The 12,425-nt window shown below is 42.5% G+C and overlaps 1 protein-coding gene across 2 annotated transcripts in view; it reads left to right on the top strand.

The window, feature by feature from the left end:
• The window catches only part of LOC128744000 (polypeptide N-acetylgalactosaminyltransferase 5), a 129,161-nt gene extending 124,635 nt beyond the window's left edge, over nucleotides 1-4,526 (top strand). For both annotated transcript variants that reach the window (XM_053840734.1, XM_053840733.1), the window contains exon 11: nucleotides 3,183-4,526. In XM_053840734.1, coding sequence (XP_053696709.1) covers nucleotides 3,183-3,359 — 177 coding nt within the window. In that variant the 3' untranslated portion in view covers nucleotides 3,360-4,526. The remainder of the gene's footprint in view (nucleotides 1-3,182) is intronic.
• Nucleotides 4,527-12,425: the final 7,899 nt, after the last annotated feature.

Raw genomic sequence — 12,425 nt, 5'->3', positions numbered from 1 at the left:
ACAGGAACGGAGCCTTCCCCCCGAAACCCCGCGCAGAGAATCGCGGCTATGTTAGCTGACAGACGAACAGCGTTCACACGCAGTACCTTGTAAGTCGCAAGGGCCTGCATAGTGTAAACACAAAGTTAGATTAAACTTCTCGGTCGGTGGTTTCTACAGTAGGTGGAGGAAGTGACACAATTTGTGTCTAAAAATAGCCCAACCCATGTCGCTACATTAATAAGGGGGGTTGTGCAGTCTCCTTTTGTCCAGCGCCTCAGTGGTTCATAGGTACACGGGTACCAGCGAGCCACATACCCTGGCGGGTGTTGTGGGTTCGAATACGGTTATAATCTCAGATTATAGCTTGGTTCGACCCATGCACCTTCCAGCATAGGACGAAAGGTAGGAGGCCCAACAATGTTTGCTTATAAAAATAGATTAGATCTATGGAAACTGATGGCCCAAATTCAAGATGATTTGAATCACTTTATTCGTCTGCTGAAAAGGAATTTGTAGTTTTTGCACCAACATCTTTGAAATTTCTGAGAAAAAGGTACATAAAGTGTGAAAATCGTGGTTTTCCAGGACCGGTGTTTTATACCGCCGAAGTTGTCCTACGCTGCACTGGAATGCTTATGTGTATCGTTTTTCGGCCACTTTTCGTGGTCGGATCATTACAAATTTAGTATCAAAATAAGCGGAAAAGACTGCAGAATCAAAATCTGAAATAATTTTTATTCGTTCATGTCCCCTTAATGAAAAAATAAGTTGGTAAATTATGGTTCCATTTTCCCGGAGATATTCCAGATCGCAGTGGGATTTTTTTGTCGTCATAAATAGCATGTGAAATAAAACTAGAAATCTGCTTAACAGAGTACACAAAAGTAATCCATTTCATTTGTGGTAAACAAGAATGAATCTTACACTATCCTGTAGTGCGCAAGTTCCTGTCCCACACTCCAGAACATCCGGTATCGGTTCTACCGGAACTGAAAATTGGTTGTTTTGAATTCTCTTCAGTAATATGGCAAATGGGGTATTAAATCAAAGAATTTTTCAACGCGGTTTGTTGGTTGGACTTTAGGATGCATTTTGAGCCGATCTGGGCATTCCGGAATATCCATTGTCGGTTCTACCGGAACTGAAAATTGGCCATTTTGAATTTTCTTCAGTAATATGGCAAATAGGGTATTCAATCAAAGGATTTTTCAACGCAAGTTCTTGGATGGACTTTAGGAATCCTTTGATTTGATACCCCATTAGCCATATATATGATGAAAATTCAAAATGGCCGATTTTAAGTTCCAGTAGAACCGACAACGGATTTTATGGGGGCCCGCGCTACTACGGACCAAATTATTACTCTCCGACAAATCCTCCAGAAATGTCAGGAGTACAACGTGCCGCGAATTTTCGTGGATTTCAGAGCAACATACGATACAGTTTAGCGAAGAAAGCTATGGCAGATAATGCACGAGACTTTGGGACGGCAGAATTAATCTACTCCGGACTGAAAACGGAATCTAGGAGGATTGGGTTACAAATTAATGCGTCGAAAATCAAATATATGGTAGCAGGAAGCTCAAGAGAAAACAACGTTTGCCTGCCACGGACAGTCACTATTGACGGCTATGAACTGAATGTTCATGTGCTCGTATATTTGGGATCTCAGGCCTTTCGCGTGTTGGAACTGAATACTTTTGAAGTGGTCGTCGAATTTGTTTACCTTGGTACGTTAGTGACATGTGACAACGATGTGAGTCGTGAAGTAAAAAGGCGGATAGCGGCTGCCAACACGGCCTTCTACGGTTACGTAGCCAGCTGAGGTCCCGCAGCCTACAATTTCGTACAAAACTGGCGCTCTAAAGGACGCTAATTCTTTTGATGATACTCTACGGTCACGAAGCGCGGACGTTGAGACAGAGCGACCGACGAATGTGAGCGAAAACAATGACCGACGACTTCGAGGCAGACTCCGTACCCGTTGGATGAGCGCTGGTAACGTGGATCCTAGAGAGCAGCGGATGTTAGGGACGATTGGAGAGCAGCAGCCCAAAACCAACAAACATGGAGACGGCTCCTGAATTCGGCAAGGATTCGATATGCAGATTGTCGCCGAAAAAGTAAAGTAAAAAGTAAAGTAAGGTCATCGTCGACAACTCGAGCCAACTTTTCCCTTCGCAAGACGCTTCAGTCGAGCAGTTCAGTTGGGCAGTCCAGCCGAGCAATCAAATCGACCAGCCTAATCGACCTGTCCAGTCGAGCAGTCTATGTCAGGGGCCTGTTTTTAATTACCGATAAACCTTTTATGACGTCCTGTCAGAGACCTGGTTTTCGGTACAGACATAAGCCTCTTATATAAATAGATGTTTAAATACAAAATATCTTGTACACTCTCAGTGCTGGGAATGCTCACTCTGCCTTTAAAATTATGCTCAATAAAAATATGTTTGTTCATTTGTTTATTGCCCCGCCTTCGGCAATTCAGCATCATGCATTCCGAATCTAATCTAAGTCTAGTTTGGCCATAATCTATTTGAAAAAGTGATTTTTGGCAACTCAAAACAACAAATGACCAACTCCGAAGAGCAAAACAGCAAATGACCGAAGAAAACTACTCCAGTATCGGAACAATCGGTAGGAAGGGAGAGGTTAAATATGTCGAACATGAAATTTTTCTGTTGATTGGTCCTAACAGAGGTTCCAACTTGCTTGGATTCCAGTATCCATCTAGCTTGGATCGTCCCACAGCAAATAGCGCAAAGTGAATGATCGATTTTGACACATTCCAGCGTTACGGGACACAATTTGCACCCATTGTTACCGTATGAATCGCCTCCTGTTTCACCAATTTTTTGGCAAATACCTTGTAAAATATTTGTTTAAAGAGTACTTTATTTTCCACTAGAATGCCAGGGCTTTGATGAAACAGGAACCGATCTGCGTAGTAGGGATAGTGTCCCGTAACGCTGGAATGGGTCTTTAGCTTATTTAACTGTATCATCTCAGCCAAAATTCGAAAATATTATATATGGGGTATTTATAAAATTGCTCTATCTTAAGTTCTTATGGTAGACTCCCAGTTCACACCGGGTGGTGCACCAAGAGCGTTCTTCCCCCACCGAAACATAAACCCTTACAGCTTGAGCGCCATAAAAATGATAAAAACACTGATGTTTCGTTTTTCATTTCTTCCCCAGGATAAGACTATTAAGCACGTCAACAGCGGAAACTGCCTGACGCGACCCTCCACTGACGACCCCACCACGCCGCTGCTTCGGCCGTGCAACTACTCGAAGGGTCAGCAGTGGTTGATGCAATCCAAATTCAAATGGCAGGCCGGACACGATAATCGGATCAACAGCGACGACAGATAAAAGTGACCCCGGAAGCCCGCGAAATCATCATCACTCGCCGTCTCGTCGTCGTCCTCCATTTCCATCCACAGAAGAAGTACCGCACTACACGGCAGCAGCAACACGACGATGACGAGGGGACCGGCATTGGCTATTCGAAGCCACCAACGACGACGGCACAATGGCGTCATGACTATGGAGAATTGAAACTGTGATTCCTGTGTACTCCTTTGTAGCAGAGCAGAGCGGAAATATCACCAACAAAACGGATGTCATCGTAGTAGTATTTTGAGTTGTTCCCCCTAATAGCGCTCCTTTGGTTTTAGTCTACTTATAATAACTAACTGTATGATAGGCATTAGTGAAGTTAGACATATTTTAATTAAAAACTGACTCTAGGCTTTAGTTTATTGATAGCTGCTTTAGCGCACGGGGGTATCTTTTTTATAGAGAAATTGGGTATGTGCGTTTGAATTTGTGTGCATGAAGTGGCATAAAAAGAAGGATACATTAGAAAAGCACAAAATTCTGAACGTTACTATGCTTCGGGTGAATGAATTTTATCGGTGTTACATCGCTAAAATATAGAAAAATGTGTTATAGACATATTGCTGTAGAGAATTACAATTGTTTCGAGCCGATACGGGATGGAATTATTCGCTAAGCATTGTACATAATAAGGAGCCACTACCAGAGCACTGTTTTCCCCAATTCCATTTGCGTTGACTGAGCGCGTGCAGATTTGTGACACACTGGCGAATGGAGCTTTTACCAATTAGCACCCCAGAAGCGGAAATGTTCCTACCCATCACATATAACTCCAACCATGTTGGAAGAACGACTAGCGTTGAGAGAAAGCTCGATTTAAATTCTGACTGAATCTTCAATATTTGCTGCCATGCTGTGCTATTCAGAACGAACTGAACCGTTCAAATTGAACAGCATGGCGTGGTACAGCATCGTTGGGCAGCAAAATAAAAAATAGAAGAAAAATAGTGCGCTTGCCACGGTGCAACGCACATAAAACTATCAGCATATCAAAGACAATGAATAAAGCAAACTTATCCGGTATAAATTACCAGGATCAAAACGTAACACTTTCACATTTGTTTTGCAATCTGAAAATCTATGGCCAGCTCCAGCGATTTAAAAAATCATTTCGTCATACGACGTATCATTGATCAAAAACAGAACAAATTAGAAATGAAAAGTGGGATGTTTGAATTTGAAAGCAAGTGAAACTGATAAGTTGATTCAATCGTTGATTTCTCTACCTATTTTATATTGTTATATCCAAGTTGCCAAACGATAGCACTCATCAAATCGAAAGGGCGTAGAAAATGGGCCATAGATTCACGCAAGGCAGTCTTACAGTCTAAAGAAAATAATCACTTGTTGAAAACACGGACCATTTGCATTTAAGCGAAAAGAGGATAAATCATAGCAAAAAACAGAGTTGAATAAGACAAAAATCTTTGTAAATGTTACAAAAAAAATTAAAAAATAACCTTATGGTGTAAATATGAATAGTATATGATAAATATTTCTATAAAACATATTTCCAAGAAAAAAATGACTTCGTTCCTTGGCTGAGAAGTATAGAATCACTTGAACGGAAACTTTTTTAACTATCATAAACGCGGGAAAATCGGCAAACAGTTTTTCCGCCGTAAAACTTTCTTGCTCAATGATTCGATACTTATTTTGTCGCAGTGGGACACCGCAAGAAAACGGAAAAAATGGCGAATAAAAATATCATTTACCGATAGCGAAACACAGAGAATCGATAAAAATCTATGAGAATAAGTGATAGTTTTGCAAAACATAGTTGAAATTTACAACACAGAAAACCAATCGTGATCGACGGGAACGCTACATATATAGTATATCAGCAGCAGCAGACAGGCAGGAAGGTCCAACAAACCTCCAAGCAACCACAAAAAAAGGGCAACATCAGTCAAGCTACAACAAACCGACAGCAGCGGTTCGAATATTTTATTTTTAGATATTTTTAAAGTTTCTGAAAATAGCAATTTCAATCTAATTGAGAGCCTAGCGTTTAGGTTAAGTCGGTTTACTTCTACTTCCAGGTGATGGTGTGCAATTTTTCTTTATAGCTTATCTATACATTTATTCTAAATAACCTCGAAGAGAAAATCAAACAAAAAAAAAGGAAACGTAAAACAACGGAAGGTTGTCTTTTAGTTAGAAGATAGTAGACGCAAATTAGCAAGGCTGTAAATTGTTTTAGCAAACTGAAATGCTTTGTGCTGCAGTGTTCCAATCAATACGCACTCAACGAACGAACAGCACGAACCTGCACCTCAGTACCGTACCATGCGTAATTCGAAACGAACTCAAACTTTTACTTTTTATATTTCAGTATTAATTAACTCACTTTAGTAGAAACAAAAAGTCGAAATCCTCCGGACACTCTCGGCCAATTTGTAGCATTTTCTGTATCCACCGCATTACATTCCTTCTCTACGTGTCAGATTTTGCAAAAGGTGTCTAGAGATTACGGGAAAAAAAATTAAAATTAAAACCGAAGATGGTAGATTTCGAAGGACTCAGAGTGTCACGTCGCAAAACCGAGCCAACTGAACTGCAGGGCAAGTTGAATATTGATGATATTGATACTACATATTTTAGTTTCTAAACAACAAAACAAACAGCCGCATTAACACTAGCTATTTTGTTCATATTTTTGTTAAACAAGAATTGAAACACTTCCATTTATTTATGAAATAAGCTTTTGTGTTATCATCAAATACGCGAAACAAACAAAAACCGTACGTAAACACCACTGACTGGGTTGAAACCGTTGAAATTGTTCGTGTAGAGTTTTATGCCAGCAATCCATTTTGACGCTATAACTACCTTACAATGTTTGTATGATCGAGACCAACCGAGTTAGCTTTGTCGGATGAAGAGAGTTTGAACAGATGGGTCTAAACATAAAAATAGTCACAAGAAGAATGCAAAAGGTGTGTGTTGGCAAGTAGTTTTTTTTGGATAACAAATAAAATCATGAAGTTTTTATATAATATTTTGAATTTTTTCAGAATTCCGTAGTGCATGATCACGTTACAAATCTTGAGTCAGCTTGATCAGCATCGCCAGTAAACTATATACAAGTACTATCTGCTACAGCTTGTTCCGCTAAAATAAATCATACGACGCTTTGAAATTCACAAACAAACGGTGAGCTCACAGATTGTGCTCTCTATCCTGTCTTGTCTTAAAGTAGTGATTTAAACGTCGTTGCAATGAGTAGTAAATAGAAGAAGCCGTGTGCTTGCTCTACAAAAATGGCGACAAGCTTGTTGCAATTACCACTTGATCACACTTTTGAGCGCCTAAATGCTAATTCAGAGATACTCCACCACCCCCTATCACCATATGTACCCAAGGAATTTGTGTAGCAATATCAAACTGAATTTATGGGTACCCAAGCCATATGATCAAATCTCAATCGTAACAGAGTTATTAAACATTTTTAGTTTTCGGTTCTGTTAGCCTTAAATTAGCTCTAGTATAAAAACTATCCTAGCTAGATAGTTTTCTGTTGCTTTTATTCGAAAGCTGAGAAAATTTTACACTGAAAATTGTGCTTAAACCTCCTACTCTACTTTACGAAATTTTGTATCTTTTCAGAAACAAAAATTAAAATAAGCGTTTTAAAGACGTTTTTATCAAATTTCTCCTTTAAAAGTGTAATACAGTTGATTTCTTTTATCTTCTATTTTTAAAGCCATGATACTGTTCTGCAATTCGTTCTTTTTCGTGAAACTCTTATCTGTTTCTGTTTCGTTGCAATTTAATTTTAAACGTAACGTGTTGAGTATTGAATTAGTACTGCACGAACTCGTACATAGCGCACAGCACACTAGATCACCGCGTGCGACGGACACGGTCTGACACGTAAAGGCCCAGACACAATGCATACGGATTTTACTACGTTGCGAAAATTTGACAGAAAACCCATGGAAAAACTGCCAAATTGCCGCAACGTAGTAAAATCCGTATGCATTATGTTTGGGGCTTAATAACGGCAACAACCATAATTTCCATAAATAGGACACCGCCTCTAGTTTCTGATAATAAAAAACAGGCGCTAGTGTTTCATCATGCGCCATGCATGAGGGTATATGCTTGAAACCATCGATATTTCCCTGTTAAATACAACAGCTGTCGTTACTTGGTAACGCATATTGTACATACTGAAAACAACCCAATTTTGCGCGACAATAAATTTACTCAGCGTGGCAACACCACTCTCTTATGCATCTCAGTTGCTTTTGTGTTTATCGCTAAAGGCAATATAACGTTTAAACTAACAATTAGTTGGTAAACATCGTTGTTATTTATCGCGTCCATGTCACGAAAATTAATTTCTTCGAATTGAAATGTCGCCAAAATATTCAGCTCTCGGCTCTCGCACGGTATCAAAATCACCTTTTCGGGCTCACGGAAGAATGGTAGTAAGATCCAATGGTGGGGTTTGCTTTTTATCAAAATTGGGCAGAAGTAGAAGTTATGAAAATTAAGCATAACAGAGTAACTGTACCACAAATAATGTGTGATAAGTGATTCTTTTTTAGGTAGGTAAAGGTATTCCCTGGTGAATCGGTGAGAGCAATTGCTGATGCTGCTCTCCTCGAAGCCTCCTTGAAAACAACGCTCCCTTTCGGTAGCGATGGTGCGTTATCGTAAATGACCTTGAATTAAGGCGATACGGTACTGAATACCAACATGGCCGGAAAAATGACGTCCATGTGAGGATATGGATGCCATCGATCCGGCCATGTTGGATTCAGTACCGGTTCACCTTAATTCAAGGTCATTTACGACAACGCATCATCGCTACCGAAAAGGAGCGTTATTTTCAAGGAGACTTCGAGGAGATAAGGCACTCAAAAACCGCTAAGTTTTAAATCAAAACGGAGAGTTACCTTTATTTGTGATAGTCTCCGTTTTTATTTAAAATTTAGCGGTTTTTGAGTGCCTTGTTGTCTCTGCAATCTATAGTCTCTGTAGGATAAAATCAGCACCATTTCCCATGGCAAGATGGGCACCCTTAAACTTTACAACATAGCTGAGCTGTTATCAGCGCGTTGTATGTGAAAGGTTATTCCATTAGAAGAAACGCGCAAAACTATGGCATGCCGATGTAAGTTCAGGGATGATATCTCTAATTGCTTGATGAAAGCAAAGCCATGGGAATAAACGTCTTTAACAATTTGACCCTTCTTTATCGACGGACTTCGCAGCCGGTTATTAAAATACAGGAAAACTACGGGGCTAGTGCAAAGATCCTATTGTCTCAGTAGCGGCAACGCCCGCTTTTGCTAACTGGTCTGCTATTTGATTGCCTTCAATGCCACAGTGCCCTGGTACCCAGTAGAGATTTACTGTATTCATTTGGCATAGCTGCCGTAACGAAAGAAGGCAATCCCATGCGATTTCCGATGTGCATTTGTAAGCGCTTTATATCGCTTTCAATGCTGCGTGACTGTCAGAGAAAATGCATACATTTGCATGTTTGTATCTTCTCCTCAAGCAAACATTCACACATTAAGTTATTGCAAATATCTCCGCCTGAAACACAGTTGGCCATAGTCTCATAGCCACTGATGTTTTTGTTCCAAGGCCGTAGATTCCAGCACCAGTTTTTGAACCAATTTTTGAGCCATCTGGGAAAAATGGTTGGTAAACGGCTGGATAATGCGAAATATAGACCCCATAGTGGTCGTTAGCCGCTTATCCAGCAACTCCGATCGATCCCGACCTGCTCGTGGTACCAGCCGGAATACGAGCAACCCTAGCGGAGATCGGGTAACCAACCCCGGTGGAAACTAAGGTCGTATACTAACCGGGAACGAGGGGAATAGTGAGTCGCAAAGGAGAGAAGCCATGAAAGATCCGTGGCGGAAAGGCCTAGTTTTACCAGAGCGGTGGCGCTACCAACGAACTGGGAACGGATTTTGTAGTGCTGGGCGGAATGCAGGATCGCGTGATAGATTGGAAGGCGATCAACGAGAGAATGTGTGTATTGAGGATAAAGGGCCGTTTCTTCAATTATAGCATCATTAACGTGCACTGCCCGCACGAAGGTAGACCCGACGATGAGGAAGAAGCGTTCTACGCAAGGCTGGAGGCAACGTACGACAGCTACTCGTCACGGGACATCAAGATCGTCATCGGGGATATGAACGCCCAGGTCAGTAGGGAAGAAATGGATAGACCGGTGGTAGGACCCCATAGCCTGTACACCGACACAAATGATAACGGCCAACGATGTATAAACTTCCCGAGGCCTGGTGATCCGAAGCACCATTTTCCCGCCCAAGGATATCCACAAAGCCATCTGGAGATCACCTGACCAACGTACAATGAGCCAAATTGACCACGTTCTCATAGAGGGCCGCTTTTTCTCTAACATCACGAACGTTCGCTCCCGTCGGGGTGCGGATATTGATTCTGGCCATTACCAAGTAGCAGTACATGTGCGCTCCAAGCTGTCCACTGTTTACCGGACACGTCAAAGCCGCCGTCCTCGGCTGAACATCAGGCAGCTAGATAACCCACAAGTTGCCGAGAACTACGCGCGAGTACTGAATGAGGCACTGCCTTCTTCCGAGGAGTTAGGTGCTTCAAACCTCGAAGACGGTTGGGGCAGAATACGCTCGACCATCGGAGAGGCACTAAGTATTGAACCTCGGAGTACACAAAATGATTGCTTTGATGGGGAATGTCAACAAGCGGTGGAGGGGAAAAAAACTGCTTGGAAAAATTATCCAAGTATTGCCACTAGAGAGAACCTGGCCAAATACCGACGAGCTAGGAATCAGTTGACCACGATCCTGAGGAGGAAAAAGCGCCAAAAGGAGGACAGAAATCGTGAAGAATTAGAGCAACTATTCCAAGCTAATGACACGCGCAAGTTTTATGAGAAGGTGAACCAAACTCGGAAGGGCTACATACCGAAACTGAACATGTGTAGGAACGAGGGAGGGAATCTAATTACAAACGAGCGCGAGGCGGTCGATAGATGGAAGCAGTTCTTCGATGAACACCTCAATGGCGAAGTCGCAGAAGGAGGCCAAACGGAAATTAACCTAGGAGCGCCCGTGGAAGACAGTAATGTCCTAGCGCCTGATCTCCAAGAAGTCAAACGATAAATCGGGCTGCTGAAGACCAATAAAGCCGCTGGGAAGGACCGCCTACCGGCAAAGCTTTATAAACATAGCGGAGAAATGCTAGCAAAGGCTCTACACTGGGTTATTTCGAGGATTTGGGAGGAGGAAAAGCTACCGGAGGAATGGATGGAAGGAGTGGTTTGTCCCATCTACAAAAAGGGTGATCGGCTAGACTGCTGCAATTATTGTGGTATTACGTTGGTAAACGCCGCCTACAAGGTACTTTCCCAGATCCTGTTACGCCGGTTGTCTCCGATAGCACAAGGTTTCGAAGGGCATTATCAAGCGGGTTTCATGGAGGCTCGCGCAACTACGGACCAAATTTTTACTATCCGACAGATCTTGCAGTGATTTTGGGAGTACAACGTGCCCACGCATCACAGCTTTATTGATTTCAAAGCAGCATACGATACAGTCAATCAAGACAAGCTATGGCAGATAATACACGAACACGGTTTTCCGGACAAACTGACGCGACTGATCAGAGCTACATTGGATCGAGTGATGTGTTTCGTACGCATCTCTGGGACACTCCCGAGTCCCTTCGAGACGCGGCGAGGGTTGAGACAAGGTGCGAGCGGGCATTGAAACGAGAGGCACGATTTTTACCAAGGGTAGCCAACTTCTAGGCTTTGCAGATGACTTCGATATCATAGCCAGGAACTTTGCGACGGCGGAGACAATCTACGCCAGAATGAAAGCGGAGTCTAGGAGAATTGGGCTAAAAATAAATGCGTCGAAGACCAAACACATAAAAGGAAGAAGCTCAAATGAAACAAACGCGTGCCTCCCACGGACGGTAACCGTTGACGGCGACGAACTAGAAGTAGTAGAGGAGTTAGTGTCTTTGGGATCGCTGGTGACCGCCGACAACAACACTAGTAAGGATATCCAGCGGCGCATCCAAGCGGGAAATCGGGCCTACTTTGCCCTTCGTAAAACGCTACGATCAGGAAGCGTACGCCGCCACACGAAGCTAACAATGTACAAAACTCTTGAGACCGGTAGTTTTTTATGGACTTGAAGCCGTGACACTGCTTACGGAGGACATACGCGCCCTTACCATGTTCGAGCGGAAAGGGCTGCAGACGATATTTGGCGCAGTACAAACTGAAAGCGGAGAGTGGCGGAGGCGTATGAATTGCGACAGGAACAGGGGGGCCCAACGTGCACGATGGCTTGACCAGGTCGAAAGCGATTTGCGACTTCTGAGACGACTAGGAAACTGGCGACGAGTGGCCCAATCAAGACCGAGTTGAATGTAGACGAGTGCTTGAAACAGCACGAGCCACCCCGGCTCTATGCTGCTGAAGAAGAAGAAGGTAAAAATATCGTTGAGCCTTGACGAACCATAGGAACTCCCCTCTCCCAGTCGGAGCGTTTCACACACCTTGTGGTAAGTATCAAGTTATCCTTCGGATTCATCCAATCTCCGTTCATACTTAACACGGGCCCTATTTTGAAAAGTTTCTGAATATTCATGTGACCAGAAAGATCCGAAATATGCTTGAACCTATTAAGCCTTATAGAGCACTTTTTTCGCTTCTATTTGTACGAATTCATGCAAAGGCAGCAGATTGAGATTTGCATCTAGGGCTTTCGATGGAGTGCTAGATGTATAATAGAACAACTATTTAACAACGGTTAGCTGGAGATTAACCGAGCTTTACGTAACAAAAACTTAAACTGAGCTAAGGGTGCTCATCTTGCCCCGGATTCTCCATTAAAAATATGCTGATAAAGTGAAGGTAGTACAATGTGGGCGGCGATGGGCTGGGCACGTGGCTAGAATATCCGATAAAAAAGTAGCCAAAACTGTTTTCAACAGAGAACTAGGAAGAGAGCGTAGACTTCAGTTAGTTTCGAGGTACAATGCTGGTCTAAC

This window comes from Sabethes cyaneus, chromosome 3 (assembly GCF_943734655.1).
Source record: "Sabethes cyaneus chromosome 3, idSabCyanKW18_F2, whole genome shotgun sequence".
Classification (NCBI taxonomy): domain Eukaryota; kingdom Metazoa; phylum Arthropoda; class Insecta; order Diptera; family Culicidae; genus Sabethes; species Sabethes cyaneus.
This window is presented reverse-complemented; position numbering and strand designations above follow the sequence as displayed.